The sequence below is a fragment of the Fistularia commersonii genome, chromosome 9 (genome assembly GCF_037954325.1).
Source record: "Fistularia commersonii isolate RoL2024-O1a breed Wild chromosome 9, RoL_Fcom_v1.0, whole genome shotgun sequence".
Classification (NCBI taxonomy): domain Eukaryota; kingdom Metazoa; phylum Chordata; class Actinopteri; order Syngnathiformes; family Fistulariidae; genus Fistularia; species Fistularia commersonii.
The window spans coordinates 7,269,951-7,293,352 of NC_141292.1; the positions used below are offsets into that span (position 1 = coordinate 7,269,951).

Sequence of the window (23,402 nt, forward strand, 5' to 3'; positions counted from 1 at the left end):
TGAACCCCAACTGATTGAGGTGGTCTCTTTAACTTAGTTTTGCTAATAATTGATGTAGGTACTTGGCAGGATGAAATAGCTTATAAGAGACATCCATCCAGAAGGCAAGTGAATAGGTCTCATTTCCACTTAGCAGCACGTCCGAGAAATTATAGTTAAACTCTGGAAGATCCTACAGAGATACGGGCACTATTAGAATTCTGCAACATACGCCACGGTTTCACTGTGCTGGTCATTCTGTACAGACACCCCCCTCAGCATGGTCAAAGCACTGAGACTGATTTTGAAGCATAAAACTATCAAATGGCTGGAGACAGGAAAAGATAAGTTTGCACTGGTCAAGCAAGTGAAATGATGCGAGTTGGCACCTGGACCAGATGGACCTAAAAACAGAACTTGACAAGGAGTGAGGAGATGCTCTAATGAATCTCTCTCTTTCTCCCTCGCCCTCTCAATCCTACGCCGAATACAAGACCACCTATATACCGTTCTATTCCCTTATAATCAATGTTTTATATATTACTATTCAATCTGACTATCCGTCTTTCTTCCCCTCCTTGCTCTCTGCTTCATGTCTTTCCTTTGCTCCAGGCTCACTGGACCACACTGTGTTACAGATATGAATAGGATGAACATTGTAAGTCTCTGAAGAGATTGCTGCAAGGACCAAAGTCAGATGTTGACCAAACAAGAGCACAGTTGTTAGAAACAGGTCAAAGCACAGAGATGATGGCAATTGTGATCAAGCGGTCAGTCTGCTGTGTCGCCCATAGGGCACTGAACTCTGCCAGCATCAACCGTCAAGCACATACCCAGAGAGGAGGACAAGAAGCGATACAATGGTCAGAGAGAAAAACGCCAGATTCTAAAACCCTAATGTGCTTTACTCATACATACATCCTTTTACCTGCATCAGTTCACATTCTTATTATATCATATTTGACAGTAGACAATTCCATTTTGCCTTATTATTTATTTTATATTTATTTCGCCTTTATTTAACCATGGAAGTCCCATTGAGATTAAAAACCTCTTTGTCAAGGGAGTCCTAAATATTCATTTATTTATCCTGGAAGGGTGGAGTTCCTTACGCCTCTATATTCTCAAGTATTGGAGGATGTAAATAAATTGAATAAAAAAAGGCATTAGAATCAGAGAATGTTTCATTGATCATCATTGATTTATCAGTGAAATATAACCCTGAAATTATATTTCAAAATGTATGAGCATCATGGCTCTTTTTGTGTTTTAAGTACAAACGCAGATACATGAATCATTTTCAGGTGAGATGATGGTGCTCATGTATGTCTTATATTTCTTTACATTAGACAAAAAGAACAAAAAGAAAAAAAAAACAGGAAAAGAGGCCAAAAAATTGGAGGAATCAGAGTTCTCCAGACATTACTAAAAATCTCAAGGAAACTAATACTTATCAGCTAATCATTTAGGGGATTAGCGAATGATCAGAATATCATATACTTTTTTTAAATTGCTATATATATCTTAAATTACATTGATCATTTTTTGTGTGTAATATGTTCTAAGATTTTAAATAGACAAAGTTATGACATAAATTGAAACAGTCATTAATTTATTCGTGTTTGACATATCATTTTCCAAACCTCATGGAAACATTCAGTATTAGATATAGATGTTTGTCACTGTCTTGTCAGGCACCAGTGGGCGAGCCAGGCCCACTAATTCTCTTCACATGTTTGGCTTCCTTTTAAAAGAACCCCTTTGACCAGGCATAAGTTGTCTGGTCTCGTTGGTGATGCAACTTTTAATTCCTGTGTTGTGTTTGCTCCTGGGTCTCTCCGGGACCCCAGTGTTTGGGACCTATGGACAGTTTTGTTTCGAGTCTCAGGCTACTGTTTGAATTTGAATGCCAAAGGGGCTGGCTTTGTAGAGTCTTCAATAAACATGAAGAATGGAACTACTCTGATTGCCTTGTGGTCCATAACAATATTATGTCCATCAACAGTGAACAAAAGGGTTCACAAGTTGTCTATACATATTTTGAGATTTCATCATCCAGATAGATCTGGAACCATCAACTTTAGGCCCCTTGGTGCCATTTCAACTGACCCATAATCTCCTTTCTTGTTGATGCCAGCTATACCTCTCACTCAACAGCTCTGCAGTATCCTTCCCAACCCTGTTGACTTCAAGGAATCCGACCTTCATAAATAACAATGCAAGGAGGTGGAACATCTTGCCAATACCCTCTGGTGCTGAAGCTCTGGCCTGAATGTCCGGCATTGCCTCAGAGGTGGAGCAAATGGCAACAGGAATGGTGAAATCTGAGGGAAGGTTGTGTTGTTCTTCTTAAAGACACTCAAGCTGAGTGCAATGAATGGCCCAAGAGTCTTGTGACCAAGGCGTTGGTCAACAATGATGAAAGAGTGAGAAAAGTTGAGCTCAGGGTTGCAACACATGGATGCACAAACAGTTCTCAACTATATTTTTGAAACACTTCTCCTAATGTCAACCAAAGACTGAAACATTGATGTATTTCCTATAGGCATTTCATTAATAACTTTAATTAATACATGTTATTTTATTAACCTCAGAGTGTCAGGGCACGCTTTGCATTACCTTGGTATTTCCTTTGCTTTGCTCTCTCTTGTGTCAGTTTGTCATAAAAATCATGTTATTGTCAAGTCTTTTTCTGAGTAGTTGACTTACTCCATTCGACTTCTGGGTAAATGGTCAAAGGAATTTTATGAGAAATGTGTTGTGCTCAGACTGAGAGCACCTTTCTTCTTATTCTACAAACTGGTGCCTTAGAGAGCCTTTGCTTGTGAATTCTGTTGTGTTTTCTGCGTTTCGGACATTGCAGCATGGTATTTTTTACAGACCAATGAGTGATCATTTAATTTCTTAACAAGAAAAGAGAAAAAAAGATAACCTATTAAAAGGATAAAAAGTACTCCAGTGTTTGGCCCTCCCTTACACTTTTTATCAATCTGTCAGTTGTGGGTCAAGGGGAAATGTACTAGACACGGAACAATTGGTATGCTCAGTATACCAGCCTTTGTAAGGAAAGAAAAATAAAATGCTTTGGCAGGACATTTGATTATCATGTTTGACAATTGAGTGTGTAAGTGGATAACTCAGTAAAATTAGATTAAAAAAATTATTTTTTTCTCTCATATTATGGAGATCTTTCTACTATACAATTGAGTAATTTTTTCTCAGACACTTCTTTAGCTGACTGAAGCACACAAATCCCAACATCACTCTTTTTGCCGATTCATACTTGAGTGAATCCTGCCATACAATGTGACTTCAGCATTTGCCAAAAAAAAACTAGGGGAACAAACACATTTAGCAATCAAAGAAACAGCATTTTTGTATGAGGTTCAACATGAATGCCAGTCAGAATTATCTCATGCTTTGATGAAGAACATGGTGGAGGGATTTCAGCACTAAATACAAATTAAAAACTTAAAAAAGAAAAAATGGAGAGGCAGTGACAGCTGAGTTTGCTTCCAATGCCACTGCCACTCCGTTCTAATCTGTAAAGTAACTAAACACAAGCAACACTATGGAAGTCGACAGCAGCAAAAGAGATCATTAATAGGAATGGCAAAGCAACAATTTTGTGCATTTGTGAAGAAAACAACATGAAGTAGCACTGCGTGAAGTAGATAAGCAGGTTGCCACAAAGCTTCTCGCGGCCACTAGGGCCTCTAATCTGTTTTTATGGCCTACAGAGAAAAAAGAAAGAAAGAAAAAAATATTTTCTATATATATATATACATGTATGTATTAATGTTTGTGTGTGTGTGTGATGTGTGTTAATAATTGTTGATAAATATGGCAGTGTGAAGTCAATCATCATGGACTCATCCTGCGGCCATGCATTCACACCCACCCACACACACACACATACACACATACCCACAAAGACACATGCAAACAATTTCATATCCATAACCTATCAGTGCTTTCATTATGACAGACATAATACCCGACCACCAAGCTTTGTCACATCCTCGTTCGGCTGTGATCATTTCAGCTTTCTAAAAAAAGGATGCCTCCAAATGGAGTCCTTCTCTATGATCACACATTTTGGGCATTAAACCCTTCAGGATGCAGAGTTAATGGGATTGCTCCTGTTTTGCTTCTGGCAGTGGACTGCAGGGTGGCTAGAGGGGCTGCGTGTTGATGCCCAGAACCGACTTAGTGCAGACAAGAAGAAACTGAGCCAATTTTCACTTTGTTGCTTCTCCAGCATGGCCAAGACATCCAATTCCATCAGGCCTTTTCTGCTGGGGCGGCTGATAGAAATGGGCCCTAAATCCTCTAGCTGAGCCAGCTTATTCCCTTATCTTCTATTAGTTCTGATAAGGGATTGGAGAAAATAGTGTCAGAATATTCGTGGTATGACCCACTGCCAAACACCATGTTTAATCTCAATCAGGAACAGCAGGAACACGCCATGGGTATGACAGATGCTCTTATAATACTAATATAAATTGCATATTTATGAGTGGTTTGAAAACTGGCTGTTTATTATCTAATAGTATACCTGTCAACCATTTTGAGTTGCTAATTTTGAAGCATCCTCTTGGGCACTATAATCTACCAGTTTGATCAAGCCTGGAATAGCAATCTGTCCTCATGGATCCAAACTCCAAATCGACATAATTTTTCTTTCTCACTTACCAGGAGCTTTGTAAAAGCCTGTGTCATCCTCAGAAAGGGGCAACAAGTAGACTTCACCTTCCTTCCACAACAGGGGGTACTTCTGGCCTCCAGAGAACTCTCCTGACCAGCCATCCTGATCTGAATTGAAAAGCATGTATCAGTTTAGACAGATCTATGTAAACACATTTCCACAGGGATCTGATCATTCCTGGACAGCTCTAAGCACAAGGATAACATTTAAATCTGGCCATTTTAAATTGATTTTCAGTGACCGTGTCTCACAAAGTCACTCACTCCCATTTGTTGAGCTTTAAGATTTGTCGAGCATTAAACTCTACCTTCCATAAAATCTGATGTGATGTTGAAAACCACATAGTCATTGGACGAAGAGCAGGCCTGCGAGTGGCCAAAGCAGAAACATGGCTGACAGCCTGCTGGATTTTGTTCTTGCAAGTTGAAAAAGCCAAGCAAACATCTGTGAACACAAACATACCCACATTACAAAATTAGTTACCTACATTCTCATCAACTTTAGATTCTATCAACCGCCTCCTTGTTTGACTTATGACTCAGATTCAATTGTTCATAGTTTAGATGTTATGGGACACTGCTGGGGTAAAAAAGCATTAATTTTAAGTTCAGCTTCTAGCACTTTGAGTGGGCTAAAATCAGCCAAAACACTGGTCATATCATAAGACAGGAGAGGCATCAGCTCAATGGCCGGTAAAATCAGGAAAAATAGTTTTTTCTGAGGCTGTGTATTGATTATGTCACAGATATCTGATCATGATCTGAGTAATCTGATCAACCAAGTTTGATTTGATATGCCAGAACAGTGTAATAAGATTTACTGATACATTGATACATTGCGAATGAATAGTGAATGTTTACCCTTCCAGATAAAAAAGATTGCACTGTGTGTCATAATTGTCATATATATATAATTTGTAAATATATGTATATGTAAGTGTGTGTGTATAGTCATTAATATATGTCAGATTTTTATTCATCCTTAATAACAAAGGAAAACTCTGGATGATTAAGAAATGTCAGGGAAAGTCAAGGAAAGACAGACATATAAAACAGGCCTGGATTACTTTTGTAAGAAAAAAATCCATTACCACTGAGGTACTAGAATGGAGAAATGGTGAAAAAATTAAGTAAATGTGAATTAAAATCCTTAGATTGCTGTGATGTTCAACATTATGATGAATCTCTGGTGCCTTCATTTTGGGAGTTTGGCAAAAGAAATTTCAGAATTCCTATCTAAGTCTGTGGAGGTTCTCAGTCATCCAGGTCCATGTGAATTCTTGTCACAATCCTGCTGTCTCTGCAACTGGACTTGAATTCTTTCACTTGAAGAAAAGAAGATTTTGACAAGAGTTCCTATTCAAGATCTCAACTCTTGGGGACAAATGTTTTTTTCTGTTTCTCATTCTGATTTTATTACATGAGTCACAGGAAATGTGCCTTCAGTTTCATCATCTTGTCAGACTATTAATCAGAATCTCTTCATGTGAATGTTTATTAACAGTTACTTTCCCAAAGATAACAATATTATCACATGTATGAGTTGCTTGGAATTAATGTTGGATTCAACTTCTGTTCTTTGTATTTTACAGTTAATATTTCTCAGTCCATTGGAACTCTAATACACATAGCTTGTAATGTTGTTTACAGTTCTATTTTTAGACATCACATTGATTTCTTTCTTTTTTTTTTCTCTGTGATTTGGTGCCTGTTGACATGTTGAATTCACTTGGTGTTGGCAGCTGTCTGTTACTGTGCTCTGAACTTGCTATTATCTTGACATCACAGATGTGTCTTACAAAAAAAACCTTGCATTTATTTTTGTAAAACCTAACATTTAAAATCAACTTGTGGAGAGGCGCATCAAGATTTTAGTTTGCCTTTATTAACTTTTGATCATAATTATACTTTTTTCTACACAACCCTGTCCATTTAATTACATAAGAAACATATCCTCTTTTTTTATCTTGACGGAATTGTATTTTCACTGCTTATTTTAAAAAGCACATGTGGATCTGCACATGACGTAATCAGCTAATGGGGAATCTATTACTTGGCAGACTATCAGCTTCATTCAAACAGTTTTAGTAAAACACATTCATAAACCATACAAGCTGGATGTGGGAAACTTGCCGCAGCATGTTGACTATTAGTTTAGATGGCATTTGAAGGCCATGATGAAACACAAGTCCTTAAATTAAAGGTAATTATGTGAATTCTGTTAATGACAATGGAATAAATTTAATGACTGACAAATAACAAAACCAGACATGAAGCACTAAATTTGCCATTGGCATGATGCAAATATTATAAATCACATATCAACAAATTCAAGAGATGACTTTACTCTCATATCAAACCTCCTGAGTGTCGATAATTTAATTCTTCACCCACTGTAAATGCAGCGAGAGAGAGAAAGGCAGACATTAGGTTATGTTTAATCCTCTATTTATGTACTCAAGATGATGGAAAGTTCCATTATATGGGATTCAAACGGTTCTTTATCTAACTTTTAAGAAAGTGTGGAAGCAATAGTCTGATGTGCTAATTGCACTGGATTTTATGTTCTTTATATTTTAAAACATAAAAAGTACTTTACATTGAGTAAAAAGCTGTCAGTAACAGATTTAAGACTCAACAGATGATATTGTGCAAGGGACTTCTAAGCCAATAGTTAACTTGGTTAACTATTTGTGCCAACAAGAAGAAAGCCTCACCTTTCACATCTCTGTCCCTCCACATTCATCTTGCATTTACAGTGGCCATCCAGAGTGGTGCAATGGCCCATGCTCCCACGGGTGTCACACTCGCATGGCCTGTAGAAAAACATCCAAGGGAGGATAAATAATATTAATTCTTTATGTAAATGAACAAGACAAAATCAATTTTACCAGATAATGGTAGTTTCTCATTGTTTACCACTCCTCAACTTCATATCACAACAGCCACTTAGTCATCTTGTGGACAAAACAAATGCTGGGAATTGTTTCTGGACTTGAGCCTTGCTCACACTTAAGATGATTATCATCACTGCACTCACTCTCAGTGCAGTCAGTCAACAAATGATTAGTACATTAGTAAAATAACCAACCAAAATCCATCCATTGTCCTCTACTTATTCTACGCAGGGTTGCAGGGGATGCTGGAGCCTCTCCCATGTCATGTGCCATCGAGCAAGAGGCAGGGTACACCCTGGACCGGCTGCCAGGCAATCGCAGGGCCACATAAACCGACGACCATTCACTCTTTCATTTGCACATCTGGGTCATTTTCCCAATTGACCTGCTGCATGTTTTTGGACCGTGGGAGGAAACCCACATAGACCAAAGATGCAAATGCCACACAGAAAGGTCCCCTGTTGGAATAGAACCAGGGTCCTTGGTGCTGGAAGGCCAAATCACTGTGCCACCATTGCCCACTAACCAAAAAAATCCAACCAAAAAAAAACAGCCAACAAATGATCCATCCATTATGAAAATTATTAATCAAAAAAAAATAACAACCAAAGAACAGACAAAACAACATTGAAATAAAAAATATCAAACAAAGAAACTACAACTCAGTGCTAAGGTCTGTCTGAAGGTCAAACCATGTGCACATACCCGCAGATCCATCTTCCCCTACCTGATCCAGACCAGGCCCCTGCAAATCCCGCCCAAGCCTCAGCCCAAATGAACTTGCACAAGTCATTTGTTTGCCAACAATCTACAAATTGGCCTCCCAATTACCTATCCAGTTGAGTCCCCTCATTTCCTACCTTTGTTTCCTGAATGTTATATACATAACACGTTAATGTTAGGAGCACCTTTCAGCCTAGACCTGTGCAGAACCTTAACTTCAATTACCATGGTAAGAATTGACAATACGGGCAAAGTAAAGGCTAAGCAAAAAATAGCCAAAAATAAACCAGAAAATAAACAAAAAGCCTTTGTAAATGTCATTGGTCTTTTGCAACAGCCAGAGGTAAGTTCAATCATGTCTAAATCTGTTTGCTCACCTTCACTGATTTACTACTTCTGTTTGTGAGACAGAATCAAATTTAATGAGGTTCTATTACAAATAATTCAATTACTCAAAGCAAACCATCTCTACTTGTTTCTGCTCCAGTGGTCCGGGTAATTCACACTTCAACTCAACAGCCTGATGTTTCTGCATTAATGAAAGAAAGCTTGTTGATACAAGTCTGCCTAAGGATAATTTCATCAAAAACTAATGGTCATCTACTTATTTTATGCACTACCATAATTTGTTAATCAACTTTGCAAAATACGGACACGTTCAAAAAAATTGATGATGTATCATGATCAATAATAGTTTTTAGCAATTACTTCAACTAATAACATTTTTGTTTTAACCTTTATGAAGATATATTGTGAATAGACCAATGAAATTTGTAATAGATATAAAAACATAAACAATTATCTTAAAGGTATTTCATTGTCTAAAATCAGGGAAAGGTCTACTGTTTGTTCGTTCGTTTGTTTGTTTGTTTAAATTCAATGCCAATTTGTGATTATCAAGGATATTTTTGGGACATTACTAGATCCATAAATTAATCTAGCTCTGGCTCTTACGCTGCTAAATGCTCTGCAGAAAGTGGTTTGAAAAGGTGTGATGTATGAAAGGCAATGAAGTGTGAGAGCTTGATAATTATACAGGAGTATGTAATTGATTGTCCAAATCCAGATATCAGTCATTGCATTACAAGAAAAAAAACAGAAAAACACAAAAAAATGTCCCTTTTCAGTGTCTATTTTCTGTTTCCTGAAAGAATCTACAATAGACTGGTCGTAGTAATGCTGTAATATTAACACAAGGCTTTAATATGAGATTCAACAGCATTCCCTATGCAGGGAAGAGGGGTCAGAGAGAGCTGGGGTAGACGTCTCCTGAATATAAATACAACAACATGCTTATTTCATGGACACACACAGGCCCCTTCATTTGCATTAACCTGTGCACCCAAATGCATTCATATTTAGGAGGGAACTCTCTGGTCACACCAAGCTAGAATTTGATTTTTCTCATCAAAATCTTTTGGTTTGTACAAAGGTCACGGAAAAAGAAAAGAAGACATGTCTGTGTGTGAGCGTGTGAAAACCTCTGAGGTATATCAGTCACAATGGAGGACAACTCAGCCAATTCGAAATGACAATTTTGTTTGAGGGTGAATAAGTTCAGCCAGTGAATATTCCATCTTTATAATACATCACTGATGAACACTAAGTTGACCATGAATAACAAATTAATCAAAGAATATGAATAGCCTTACAATAGCAAATAGCAAAAATCAGTGGATGGAGATTGCCACTGAGATGCAAACTGTATAAAAAAACGGGCTGTCAGTCTGGAAAATGTGGCCATCATTAAGGCCAACTTTCTCTAGGGGTTATCTGTTGCTAAAGCTTTTTTCTGAAGTTTCTGAGAGCAGACAGGTTGGATCTGGTCACCATAGTAACAGATGGAGGGGTTAGCATGATCTCTGATTTTGTTAAAGGAATCTTCCAAACCAAGGTCTTGCTCTCATGTTGGTCATGACATCTCACTGGATGAGAGGTATCTCAGCACAAATGCCAGAGTACCTCCTTATGCATTAGGTTTTGATTTGGTGTTTCTGATTTCAAACCAGCATTCGCAAAAATAGAAAAAATAGAAAATAAGAAAAACCCATGCAATTTCTGTCTTAAAACATTTATTGTCTCAGCAAGCTAGGCTAAAAAAAAAAAAATCCCTTGCCAAGGGGTATATTGAGTGAAAAGAATGACTGCCCCGAGACTCAGACACTGCTGTCTTGGCCAGACAGCTGAAGGGCTCACCTAGCATCACCTCATCAGCTACACAAAGAGCATCAACGTTATCACCCTCTTCAGCCAGCCCTGCCTCAACATCAACTGGCACAGTTGAACCTATAATCCCACTGAGGACACCTGATTCTAAAAGAACTGGATGGCAAGTCTGCCCTAGCAAGAAGGACAGACAGGCAAGCCCTGTCTCGATTCTGCTGCAAAAAGAAACAAATAAAAAATTCTTTCTGCAAAGAAACACTTGGATCTACACATGCATCCAAACACATTTGCACAGACATGGAACATGTACTTAAATTCTATGTTTTTGATCTGTTTTGCTTTGCAATATCCTTTTTATATCAATGCATACTGTGCTCTTCATTTTGTATTTGTATTAACATTCTAATTTTGGTAAAAATGCATATCTTTAACTGGTTCAAATTAAGCTCTAACATAATATATGACAGATAAGTTAAAAATAAGTATTCCAATGCGCCCAGTAATATTCAGACAACAGAACAACTGTTAATTTATGTCCATGCAGGTTCTTAGTCATCCAGGTCATGGTGAATTCTTGTTAGAATCATATCGTGGCAACTGTACTCGAATTTTTTAAATTTAAGACACTTCACCCCTCATCTGAGAGGCTTCTTCAGTCCAGAACTGAAGAAGATGAGGATGAAATGTCTTCAATAGAAGAAATTCAAGTCCAGTTTCCATAAGAATTGGATTTTTAACAAGAACTCTTAATTTACTTATTCCTTTTGAGGTTCCTTTTAGGTTGATTGAGGTTTTCCTTTAGTTTAATTTAAATGAGATGCAGTTTAAAAAAACAACAAAAATATTGAAACCATTATTTTCATGGATAAGGAAAACTGCATATAAGAAACGCAGTGGATGACGATGAGTTTTTTGTGGATATTCTACAGCTGATTTCAGGCCGAACCAGACAAAGCTCAAACCAGAAAGCTGACAAAAGAGTAAGAATATGCATTTCTTTTTAATTGTATGTGCTCACTCATGCACAAAGTCACAAATACTATATATATATATATCTATAACTAAATGCATATGCATAACGGTCCTTACTACTATTGATTAATTCCCGCTTCAATACATCTTTCTTTGAAGGAAGGCTGCTTGCATTTTTGCAGCCCCTGACATCATTGAATATTTCTTATTAGATTCAGAATCGAACAATCTGACACCCTTGCAATTTTATTGCACAGCGTTATTCAGTTTTAGATGAACACAAGCAACACATGAAAAACATTAACAAAACATGAGTTATTGAAGAATAAGCTAATAAATAAATTAGAATAACTCAAGTAGGGAAATGACATGAGGCAATACACTAAATTGCTATTCTTCACGTATTGGACATTGATTAACCTGTAATTTAAAAGAGTATTTAAAAGATTGAATATTCTAATATTCTAATATTCTATATTCTAAAAAAAGCTGATTTTTAAAAGACAACAGATTATCAGATGATTAGATTATAAGATCTTATATGCTTTTTCTTCTTCTTTTCCGCTTTTCCCTTCAGGAGTCGCCAAAGCGAAGCAACTCCTCCATCTAACTCTATCTTCCTCTCTCACACCAACTACCTTCATATCCTCTCTCACTACATCTGTAAATCTTCTACAACCTATACACACTAACTTTTAAATTGTGCCTGGATGATATAGTATGGAAATAAACAGCAGAAACAAGAGGCCTTTATATTCCCAAGAGAGGTCTTGATCAGAAGAAAATATTTGAACGGGTGATGACCTCCACACATTTCCTGTCCACAGAACAACAGATTAAAACCCTCAGACACACAACTCCAAAAACAAACAAAAAAATGAAATAAAACGCAGCAGAATGTCTCAGTTTTGATTGGCACATGTAGGCAAATGTAATATGAGTATAACCTTCCAATGCTTGTTGTCAACTGTCCTCCAATCTTTCTTTATTGCACCAACAAGATGCTCTGCCTCTGCTAGTCAGAGATATTGATTTTTAAGGAAAAGGTTTTGCTTGTAGCAATGTCTTTAGACTCCCTTTGTTAACAACTCAAAGGTGATTTGACTATTCATTCAGTAATCATCTATACTGCTTATCCAACACACGGGGTTCTGGGGGTGCTGGAGGCTACCCTGGCTGTCATTGGCCAACAGACAGGGCTCACCTCGGACTGGTTGTCAGTTAATCGCAGGGCCACTTATAGAGACAGACACACATCTGGGCAATTTAGGGTCCCTGATTTACTTCTTGCTTATTTTTGGATTGTGGGAGAACCCTTCAGGAAAATCACACAGACTTGGGGGAAATTCAAACTCTATTGAGTTGGCTCTCTTGGAATCAAACCATAGTGCCTTGTTATTTGACTACTAAACAAACAAAAAACTCATTTTCCAAAGCAACACCTTTGAACAGCAGTGAGCAACAGGAAACAAGTGGTGTTAAAATCACCTTGGTCTTGAAAACACCTTGAGTTGGAATCATTAACAGAGGTGCAACCACTCATGAAGCATGAATTTTCTCAACATATGATGAGATCTAAAATGTTTACTTAAATCAGTCAGACCTATAACAACACATATTGGATTTTGTTAATAAGTCATATGATCATATTGTTTAGGTTCTAGATCTGGTTAAAGATATACATGTATATGATATATCAGAGAAACACACAGATACATGTTCTAAAATGTACTTTTGATGTACATATTTAAGGTCAAACTCCAAATTCAAAAATAAAAAGATGGTCTATATTTTGAGTCCAACCTCCGATATGCACCTACAATGAAATCTGTTTTCAAGCTGATGGGGGGAAATAGAAGAAAAAAAAACTATTTATAAAACAACATACAGATTGCCTTCTCTGCCCTCAAAAGTAATGTATTTTCATGGAGTGATAGCTTGAATGATAAAAGCATATTTTGTGTCTGTACGAACCTGAGCTTCCCTGTTTTGTATAAACAGGTCAAGTGAGTCTCTAAATTCAAAAACGAGCCTCCCCTTCTCCTGTCGCCCAGGCAGAGGGAACTCAGTAGGTGATTTTTAAAAGACAGCTTAGGAACAGGCTTTAAGTTGTACTATCATGGTTCTGACAGGAAGAGAAATTACATAGGAGTTGTCTTGAAGGAGGAGGTTGTTAGGAATATTCTGGAGGTAAAAATAATGTCAGATAGACTTATGAGTCTGAAACTGGAAACCGAAGGTGTGATGCTCAATGCTGTTAGTGGCTATGCTCTGCAGGTGGAATATGAATTTGAGGAGCAGGAGAAGTTCTGGAATGAGCTAGATGAGGTGATGCAGAATATCCCCAGAGATGGGAGAGTGGTAATTGGTGCAGACTTCAATGGGCATGTTGGTGCGGGCCATAGAGGGGATGAAGAAGTGATTGGCAGGTTTGGTATACAGAATAGAAACGCAGAGGGACAGATGGTGGTAGTCTTTGCTTAAAGGATAGAAATGGCTGTGGTGAACACTTCTGTCCAGTAAAGACAGGAACATAGGGTAACTTATCAGAGCGGAGGTAGGAGGACGCAGGTAAACTACATCTTGTCTAGAAGAGGTAACCTGAAAGAGGTCAGTGACTGCAAAATAGTTGTAGGTGAGAGTGCAGCCAGATAGCATAGGATGGTGGTTTGTAGGATGACTGGTGACAAGGAAGGTCAAGAGGACAAAGGCAGAGCAGAGGAGAAAGTGGTGGAAGCTGAAAAGGGAGGAGTGTTGTATGGTTTTCAGTGAAGAGTTGAGAGAGGCTCTGAGTGGTCAGGTAGAGCTTTCAGATGATTGGACAACTACTGCTAATGTTATCAGGGAGACAGATAGGAGAGTACTTGGTGTATCATCTGTATGTATCAGTCTCAGAAGTCTGATGCCACCCGCACCTCTGATGGAGGTCAGTGACATAATTAATATAACTTGACCAATTGGGTATTACTCTTTAACGTTCACCAAGAATTAAGATGGTGTAAATGATCCTCGATAGAGCATCATATCGCTTTCCACCTTTCCAGAGGGTGCCAACTGGTTGAAGTCTCTTTGGTTGAGTTTTATATGTCAAAGATACTAAAGCACTTTGCTACCAGGCTGTGGATGCATGGTAGAATGTGATTGGGTCAGTGATAGGGTCAATTAGCTGGTGGAAAACTGACCCATAGGTATTACAAGACTCAGCTAGACTATAAAAATACTTGAATTATTTCACTTGATCACTGTTTTTTTGTGCCTGGATCATATAAAGTTTGGCAATCCCAGAACTCTTGACTTGCTGCTCCTGTGTCAATGCAGTTGTTTCCCAGGGGATAGCTGGTGACATTGTATGATTGCCCAAACAAGAAGAATATCTGTCTCATCACATTCCACAGGGCCGTACCTTTGAACAGGCTCATGTTCTCAAGAGGCACATTCTAGGGCTAAGGCACATCTCGTATACCTGGTTGAGTAAGCAGTTTGTAATTGGTTGCTGGTGTCACTTATGCTCACTAAACCCACTATTGTAAATGCGTTATGTCAAAGTGCAAGGAGAGGTCTGTGCCATGCTTAGCTGAATGGGGCTTCCTTTTGGCTTTCATTTGGCTGATGTTCAAAATAAAAAAAAAAACAAAACCTGCTATGTGACATCTGTATGTCACATAGGCTCATTTTGTCCTTTGTCTCTCGGTCTTTGGCATTGTTCCAAGACTTTTGCAGCTGACAGATTTCATTCTCCCAGTGGAGGATATCCCTTTCTCAATTCCCAGTGTCTGAGCATATACAGTATATCCTTCAGGGCATCTCTCCAAATATGCCTGGCGTTATGCATGGCCACAGAAGGCCAGTTTGGCTTTGGTGCCCTCACTTAGTGTTTCCTAAGGGTACAGTGTAAGCTGGTGTCCAAGCTCATCCATGTATTCTTGCCTTTGGCTATCTGCCACTGGAGACTGTGAGTTTGGGGGTTGACATCTCTGATTTTCCTAATAAGGCTAACCTTTTTGTGAATGATGAAAATGCTGTGGAATGTCCAATTGTGAACTTGTAGCCTAATGTTAAGGCTGGGCTTCTACTCATTCTAGCTGTGGTGAAAGAGCACAGTCCCAGGGCTTTTCTTACAAAAAACGGTATTGAGCTGTTTTTGCAGTACATTTGTAAACAAGCCAAATTCCTGGACCATCCTTACAATGGTCAGGAGTAACATGGCCCCCAGGGATGCCACTGGATCCGGTCTTCCTGTTTTTTTTTTTTTTTCAGATATTTGAAATTCCGGGATTCTTCATATGCCATATACCGCCCATGAGCGGGACCTAGATTTTCTCTGCAGGTCAAAACCTATGCTGTACATAGCTGTGAGGCTTTATTTTATTATTCACTAATTACCAAATATATTTGTTGCTTTTCATTTACAGTAATTAAAAACATTCTCCATTAGTTTGAATGGGTTGTAACCTTTTCTTGTTATAATTTCTTTGATCTCATGACCACATTTTCCGTTTAAAAATGTAATCTTTTTGATAATCTGTAATGTCTGTTTCAAAATGTCTGAGATTCTGTCAGAGATGGCTCACCTGCAGCCACCAGGGGCAAGTGAGTGAAATCCAGCGAGACACGTGTCACATTTCTCCCCTGTCACACCAGCTTGGCACGCACATCTCCCCTCCTCATCACACTGTAGACTCACAGAGCCTGTAACATTCAGCAGACAGATTTTGCAAAAAAAAAAAGGGAAGGAAAATGTGTAATATATGCAGAGAAACAAAGAAATACACATTGGGGTTTTAAAGAAACCTTAATCAATAAACGGTGCTGCTTAATCAAATGAAAGAAATTGTTTTTTTTCTTAGCAATTTATCAAAAGCAATAATAGGAAAAAAACTGCTATTGAATTCCTTTACCTCCATAGCTTCCTAGAGAACCATATAATCTTGCAGCCTTACAGTAGCAGACATGCTTCAGCTTTGGTTAATGGAGAAAAAAGACCAACTGGGGCATTGTGGACTTGAGATAAAAGCTGGCATAATGGAGTCTGCTATAACCTTTGATCAATATAATGGACACCAACAGCTCTGTGCAATCACTTAACAGCATTAAAAAAAAACTGCAGAGTAAAGAGTGCATATGAATTTGTTCCTCCTTTATTTGGTTGTCTCTCTTTACCTGGCAAGAGTAAATTCAAGAACCTAAACATTCAATGTACCCAAGAATTGGATATATTTAGATTATTAGTCAGAGGAAAACAATAGATGTCAGTTTGGTAATTAAAGGCAGTAAATTTGCAAGACATGGAACATAGTTCAAAATGATAAATTCAGATATTTTTCTTTGCCAACACGTAGCAGTTTGTTAATCAGTTATGGTAAATATCATCATACTGCTGCATTTAATCAACTGTCTTGCTTCAGATTTCAACCCAATCAACCCTTTTAATCTCAAAAAAAATGTACCAACACCACATTCCAGTTCAACATTATTAATAATATTAGTCTTTTTTAGTGCAACATTCTCAATGTAGATTATAATTGGGTTTCAAGACTAATTTCGAGAACAAAACCAACAAACAAATAAACAAACATAAGTCTATTTACCGTTAAAATTACAGTTGCAGGGTAGGCAAGGCTCCTCTGGTGTCCTCCTATAGTAGTTCTCTCTGCAATGCTCACAATGGGCCCCATCGGTGTTGTCTCTGCAGTTTAAGCAGCGCCCTCCACTGCCAGTGCTGTGGTACTGCTGAACGCTGAATGTGCACTCGTCTGATTTCCCATTGCAATTACACTCTGCGAGACAGTAAGAAGGTACGAAAGACGGAGCAAGAGGTCAAATGAGGCAAGATGTGACGAACTCGAAGAAAATAGCCGCAGGGGACAAAATAGGCATAGTGGAAAAAAAAGGAGAGGAGACAGAAATAGATAGGGGAAAGAGACACAGGCCGGATATATGTTTGAGAGATTATGTGTTCTGGGATTGGATCATAATTTAGAGGCTCGTTGCTAATCTCATTTCACACAGGCCTAATGAGGAGCCAATTGGCTGTCAGGGGGCACTTAGATAACGGTAATTCATGTTTATACAAGAGGAAATTACTCAGCTGATAACACACCATCACAGCTCATACTCCTCACATCAAATCCCTCCTTAGTTTACCATTTACCCTTAGGGGGATTTAGGTGAAATTGCCCATTTTATTATGGATTTAACTCTCTTGTGTGCTCGTATTAAACATATGACAACACTGATATTAACATGGAAACACAATGTTCACCTTATTATTGTATCTTGAGAACTTGGCTCAACGTTATGTTGCATCTGTTGATTCTGAGTATGTCATGTAAATCTAGGACAAGTTATGTCATTGTAATCATACCCCTGCTATTTTGGAAATACTCATTTTGATTTAGATACACCATTTGGATAAACCACTTTCCAATTTGGTATAATATTGTAGCATTTGAGTCAGGGAAACATCTGGGTAATGGTAGAACGTCTGTTTAATGAGCAATAGCTATTGTTGGCCACAGCCACGCCACACGAGCCTGCAGTATAACTAACTTTTACTGCTCAATTCCGGGTTAAAAAAATAAATATATAAATAAATAAACAGAATTCATTGCACCCCAAACCACACCCACATCATTCCCAAACCCCCCCAAATCATCACACAGAAAACAAGCATCAACATGAACCCCAACATTCTTGACCCGCTACAATATCTTCAAAAGTTGTCTTCAAAATCATAAAATTGTGATATCCCATCAGAGATTTCAATTTAGAAAATTGTCATTTGTGTGTGTGTGTGTGGGTGGTTGTGTTTGTGGACAGTCATTTTTGTTAGCTTCTTAAGGCAATGCAAATTTATCAGCGTCTACCTCTACACAGACAATGCCATTAAGACAAAGTTTGCATGAAAATGTACTACATGTATTTGTAATTACACATCTACCTGACCACCCATGTTTACCCACTAATTACTCTATATATGTGTATGCTTTTTATTGCCGGCCAACACTGATGCTATGACAACTTACTCAACCTTTAACCACAATGTGATGGGGTTATTTCCACAAATAATGTATATCTGTGATTTGAATTCAGTATATAGTTTCAATTTCCCAAACAGTGCTCGGGAAGCAGTTAGGGTATGTGTTGTCCTTATCACGACCTCGACATGCTTGGAAGAGAAGGGGAAATTGAACCTGGAACTTCGGTTCCAAGATGGCCGCTCTTACTTTTAGAGCCACCCCACCCCTTCCCTAAAATAACAGTCCTTTTGCAGTTGAACAGAAAGTGTTACAGTTTAGTACTTACTCACACATACTGACAGAATTCTTGTAGGGTGTTATATTTACAGTTCAGACAGTGATCCTGCTCAGTTTTTCGGCTCCCAGTAAACCATGGACATGTAGCAAAAAGAGACAAAATTTTCCTTGGCTATGACTATTTGAGTGAGAGAGTATGGGAGGGTATCATTTATACAAAGATAGTAGTCAGTTGATGAATTCAAGATTTGAATCGGTTTCAAATGAAGGAGAGGAGGAAGGCGTGTTCATTAGCAGGGAGAGAAGAGGAAAGGCAAGAGTCTGGGACTGAGAGTAGGGACTTCGAATATCAGGACAATGACAGGAAAAGGTAGAGTTGGTCAACATGATGCAGAGACAGAAAGTGGATATACTGTGTGTCCAGGAGACCAGGTGGAAAGGTAGTAAGGCTAGAAGCTTAAGAGCAGGCTTTAAGTTGTACTATCATGGTACTGACAAGAAGAGAAATGGAGCAGGAGTCATCTTGAAGGAGGAGTTTGTTAGGAATGTTCTGGAGGTGATAAGTATGTCAGATAAACTTATAGATAAACTTATAAAACTTATATGAACTTATACTGTATAGATAAACTTATAAACTTAAGTCTGAAATTGGAAATTGAAGATGTGATTCTCATTGTTGTTAGTGGCTTTACCCTGCAGTGGGATGTGAGTTTAAGGAGAAGGAGAAGTTCTGGAATGAGCTGGATGAAGTGAGGCATAATATCCTCAGAGATGAGAGAGCGGTAATTGGTGCACACTTCAATGGGCATGTTGGTGAAGGCAATAGAGGAGATGAAGAAGTGATGGGCGGGTTTGGTAGGAAGGATAGGAATGCAGAGGGACAGATGGTAGTAGACTTTACAAAAAGGATGGAAATGGTTTGTAGGATGACTGGTGACAAGGACGACAAAGGCAGAGCAGATGAAAAAGTGGTGGAAGTTGAAAAGGGAGGAGTGTTGCATAGTTTTCAGGGAGGAGTTGTGAAAGGCTCTGAGTGGTCAGGGACAGCTTTCAGATGATTGGACAACTACAGCTAATGCTATCAGGGAGACAGGTAGAAGAGTACTTGGTGTGTCATCTGGAAGGAAAATAGATAAGGAGACTTGGGGGTGGAATGAGGAGTACATACAGAGAACACAATTAGCAAAGAAGAAGTGGTATACCAAGGGGTATGCTAGCTGTGAGACAGTGGTACTCTGCTTTTGACGATAGAAGATCAGCCAGAGTAAAAGGAAAGGTGTACAAGACAGTGGTGAGACTAGCAATGCTGTATGGCCTAGACACGGTTTCAATGACTAAAAGACAGGAGGCAGTGCTAAGGTGCTCTTTGGACGATGTTTGGACAGTTTGGATAGGATCAGGAATGAGTCTATTCGAGGAACAGCATGTTGGATGTTTTGGAGAGAAGGTCAGCGAACCTAGACTGAGATGGTTCGGTCATGTACAGAAGAGGGACAGTAAATATACTGGTAGACAGATGCTGGAATTTGAGCTGCCAGGCAGGAGGTCTAGAGGAAGACCCAAGTGAAGATTTATGGATGTAGTGAAGAAGGATATGAAGGTAGTTTGTGTGAGAGGAGGATACAGAGAATAGGGTTAGATGGAGAAGGTTGATTTGCTGTGGCAACCCCTGAAGGAAAAAGCTGAAAGGACAAGAAGAAATTAGTTTGTTAAAACAGGTATTGTAATATTCTTGACATTCATTTATATGACAAGAGTGCAAAACATGTACTTTGTGTGAAGATCCATGAGGAACCATGAGTCATGTTTTGAAGGAAGAGGTCAGAATCTGGTAATGTTGAGGGGAGAAATACCATAGGAACAGACAGGGTTGCATGCATGACCTTTAGTGTGACTGGAGAAACTGGCGTAGAGACAATTCTTTCGACACATTAACTCGTGAAAGGCATTTTTGACAAGGGACCTTTTGAGAATTTAAGAATATGAACATAGATTTTTTGAGGTAAAGATAAAGAGCAGGTGGAATTGCTTCCCTCATAATGTAAGCAAAAGCAACTGAAGAGCATCATTTAAGCAAGACATCCCGTCTTTGGAACCGAACATTCCTGGTTCAATTCCCGGCCCCGTCCTGGTGTTGTTGAGCAAGACACTGAACCCCAAACTGCTCCCTTGGCGCTGTTGGATGGCAGCCCACTGCTCATAGTTCATCAATGATGGCTTAATTGCAGAGAATGAATTTCCCCATGGGGATTAATAAAGGATTAATTATTATTATTATAAAATTGAGTTTTAGGGGACTGAAAGATTATCGCCTTCTTTAAATTCTCAATGAAGTTTTCTTCACCATGTCCCACAAAGAATTCGGCAGTCTAAAAGCTATTAAAGTCAAACAGCATTCTAAGGTCAAACTGCAGTGAAAGGAAGGCCACATGTTGGTGAGTCCATTCCTTTCTGTGTTCTGTGAAATGAAAACAACACATGCATCAGGAATGTCATACCTGATGATTGACTGTCATCACTACTGGATCTAAATTGGCTCGGTCTTACTTTACTCCATATTCGAGCTGATGATTCATAACTGATGTGGAACACATCGGTTTATGGTGGACCCCCTTGAGGAATTTAGAATAGTTAAATTCAAAATTTTTAACGGTAAAGAAATGAGGCAGTGGGATTAGTTTTGATTGGTGCCATTTTTTTGTATTGATTGCAGATTAAGAATTTTTTTAAATGTGTGATTAAAGGATCATTAACAACTGTTTCTAAGACAATTTTTAACATTTTCTGTGTCATTTAAGAATGTTAATTTTTGTGCAGAAAGAAACTGGCTTCAGCTTCTTGCTGGAATTGAATATATGAAAATAATGCAGAAATAAGGAGTCATTTCACCCCTGGGATAGTTGTCAATTATTCACATTCATAGTTAAAGTTCTATTAACTTAAGGTCCCTTGACTTAATGTAAATTTGTACTTCATTTGGGTTTGTCACTGGATAACTTTACTCGGGGGAAATGTATTCTTTTGCTAGAGCAAAACTGATTTGGATTAATAAGTCTGGGTAAGTGAGAGAAAACAAAAAAACCTTCCTCTTTCCCTAGCCCCTTACTTGAGTGAGAAGGAACGCAAATAAAACACATAAAAGTTTGAAACAATGTCAACAAGTGATTGGAATGAAAATACTTGGAAAAGTCCTCTGTCAATAATTCAATCTATATTCGCAAATGTAAGCAGATGTCTTTTCCAACTTCTAAAATGTCCTACGCTGTCCCTGGACAGAAGAGGAAGGGCTCTGTCCTTTCACTAAGGATATGAATCAATAGTACTAAGCTCTCCTTGGAGGCTATTCCTGTGATACAAAACCCTATAAAATCTATAATTTTCATATCATGTCCATACACCTTATATAACTCCTTTGGGCTAAATCTCATAGAAAGTAGCCTCTGAACATCATGAAAGCCATGTTCATTCTTATTGTATTGTACTTTTTTATAAAATTGGTTCTATAGTAGCTCTTAATTTTGTATCACACTGTGTTAATACCTATTTCCCAAGCACAACAATTTCTTGCCATGATTGAGAATTTAAACAGAACAGTAAATTTGTAGATCAACACAGTATCCATTTTGGAACATTTCATCTCATTTTCCCATGGTGTGATGTTCAGAATGCAAAAACTTACTTTGGTTTTAAAATTCTAACACCACTATCCATTTCTATTCATTTTTGAGCCTGAGTGAGCATTTCAGCCAAATTGGAAGGAACATCACAAAGGTTTTACAAATTGGGTTTCTATTGTTAAATATTTTTATCATTTATAAATTATGATCATTTTAAAGACAATTAATGTCTAGGAAATCCAAATTGTTAATAATTTAGTCCACTCCAGCTATACAGTGACAAAGGGTGCTAAATATTGATTCATTATCTATGCAGAATTATGTTAACAGAAGGCACCTTCATGCATGCAAATAACATGATTAAAGAGTTGCTGTTTCATGTCCATTACAGCAATAATATTTGGTTCTTGGATTTATTTACATAATACAGTGGCATATTCACCACTTCACAGGAGTCTATTTTTTTTGTCCGTCACTTTTTTCATCTGCTTCAACCGAAGTAAAGAAGGATTTCAGCGATCTAGCAAAGTGGACGAGTTCAGTCCACTCCTCTTGAATGATTGGTGATGCCACCATCTCATCTTCTTCCCCCATTTAAGATAACCACTGAGAGCTTTTTCAAGGTTCACTACAAAACGAAACACAATTCTTGGCCCCAAAATATTACCCCATTCCATATGCAATTTGCTGGACCACCAAAACGTTGGCAAGCAAACAAAGAAAAGCGGCACTGAAAAAATATAACATTTGTCAGATGCATCTGGTGGGAATAAATCAGTCCTCTACCTGAGCTGTGTAACTTGTGTGCTAGATTGGATGGAATTTGTTGTCAGCAGAATAATTTTAAGCATTATTGCAAGAAACATTATTCCAACATTATTTAACCCTCTAGCAATTGCAACACCAGGAAGGAGAGTTTTGGTGTCTTTGTGATTTTCATGTAATATTTAGAATATGGAAAGAAAACACTTTTGTTAAAACCCATGGTCAGACAAAATCAGCTTTACCAAAAGGTTAAGAAATTTGTGTAGTCAACTCAAACCCGCTTGCCGAAAGCTGAAGCTTGACCAGGTTCGATTACTTGA

At 38.2% G+C, this 23,402-nt stretch overlaps 1 protein-coding gene across 1 annotated transcript in view; it reads right to left on the reverse strand.

Annotated features, from left to right (window-relative positions):
* Window positions 1-23,402, reverse strand: part of lamc3 (laminin, gamma 3) — a 133,288-nt gene that overhangs the window by 58,021 nt on the left and 51,865 nt on the right. Inside the window, exons 6-10 of the mRNA XM_086152995.1 lie at window positions 17,033-17,221; window positions 16,016-16,133; window positions 7,404-7,502; window positions 4,995-5,131; window positions 4,675-4,794 (exon numbers count right to left, since the gene is read on the reverse strand). Of these exons, the coding sequence (XP_086009121.1) occupies window positions 4,675-4,794; window positions 4,995-5,131; window positions 7,404-7,502; window positions 16,016-16,133; window positions 17,033-17,221 (663 nt within the window). The remainder of the gene's footprint in view (window positions 1-4,674; window positions 4,795-4,994; window positions 5,132-7,403; window positions 7,503-16,015; window positions 16,134-17,032; window positions 17,222-23,402) is intronic.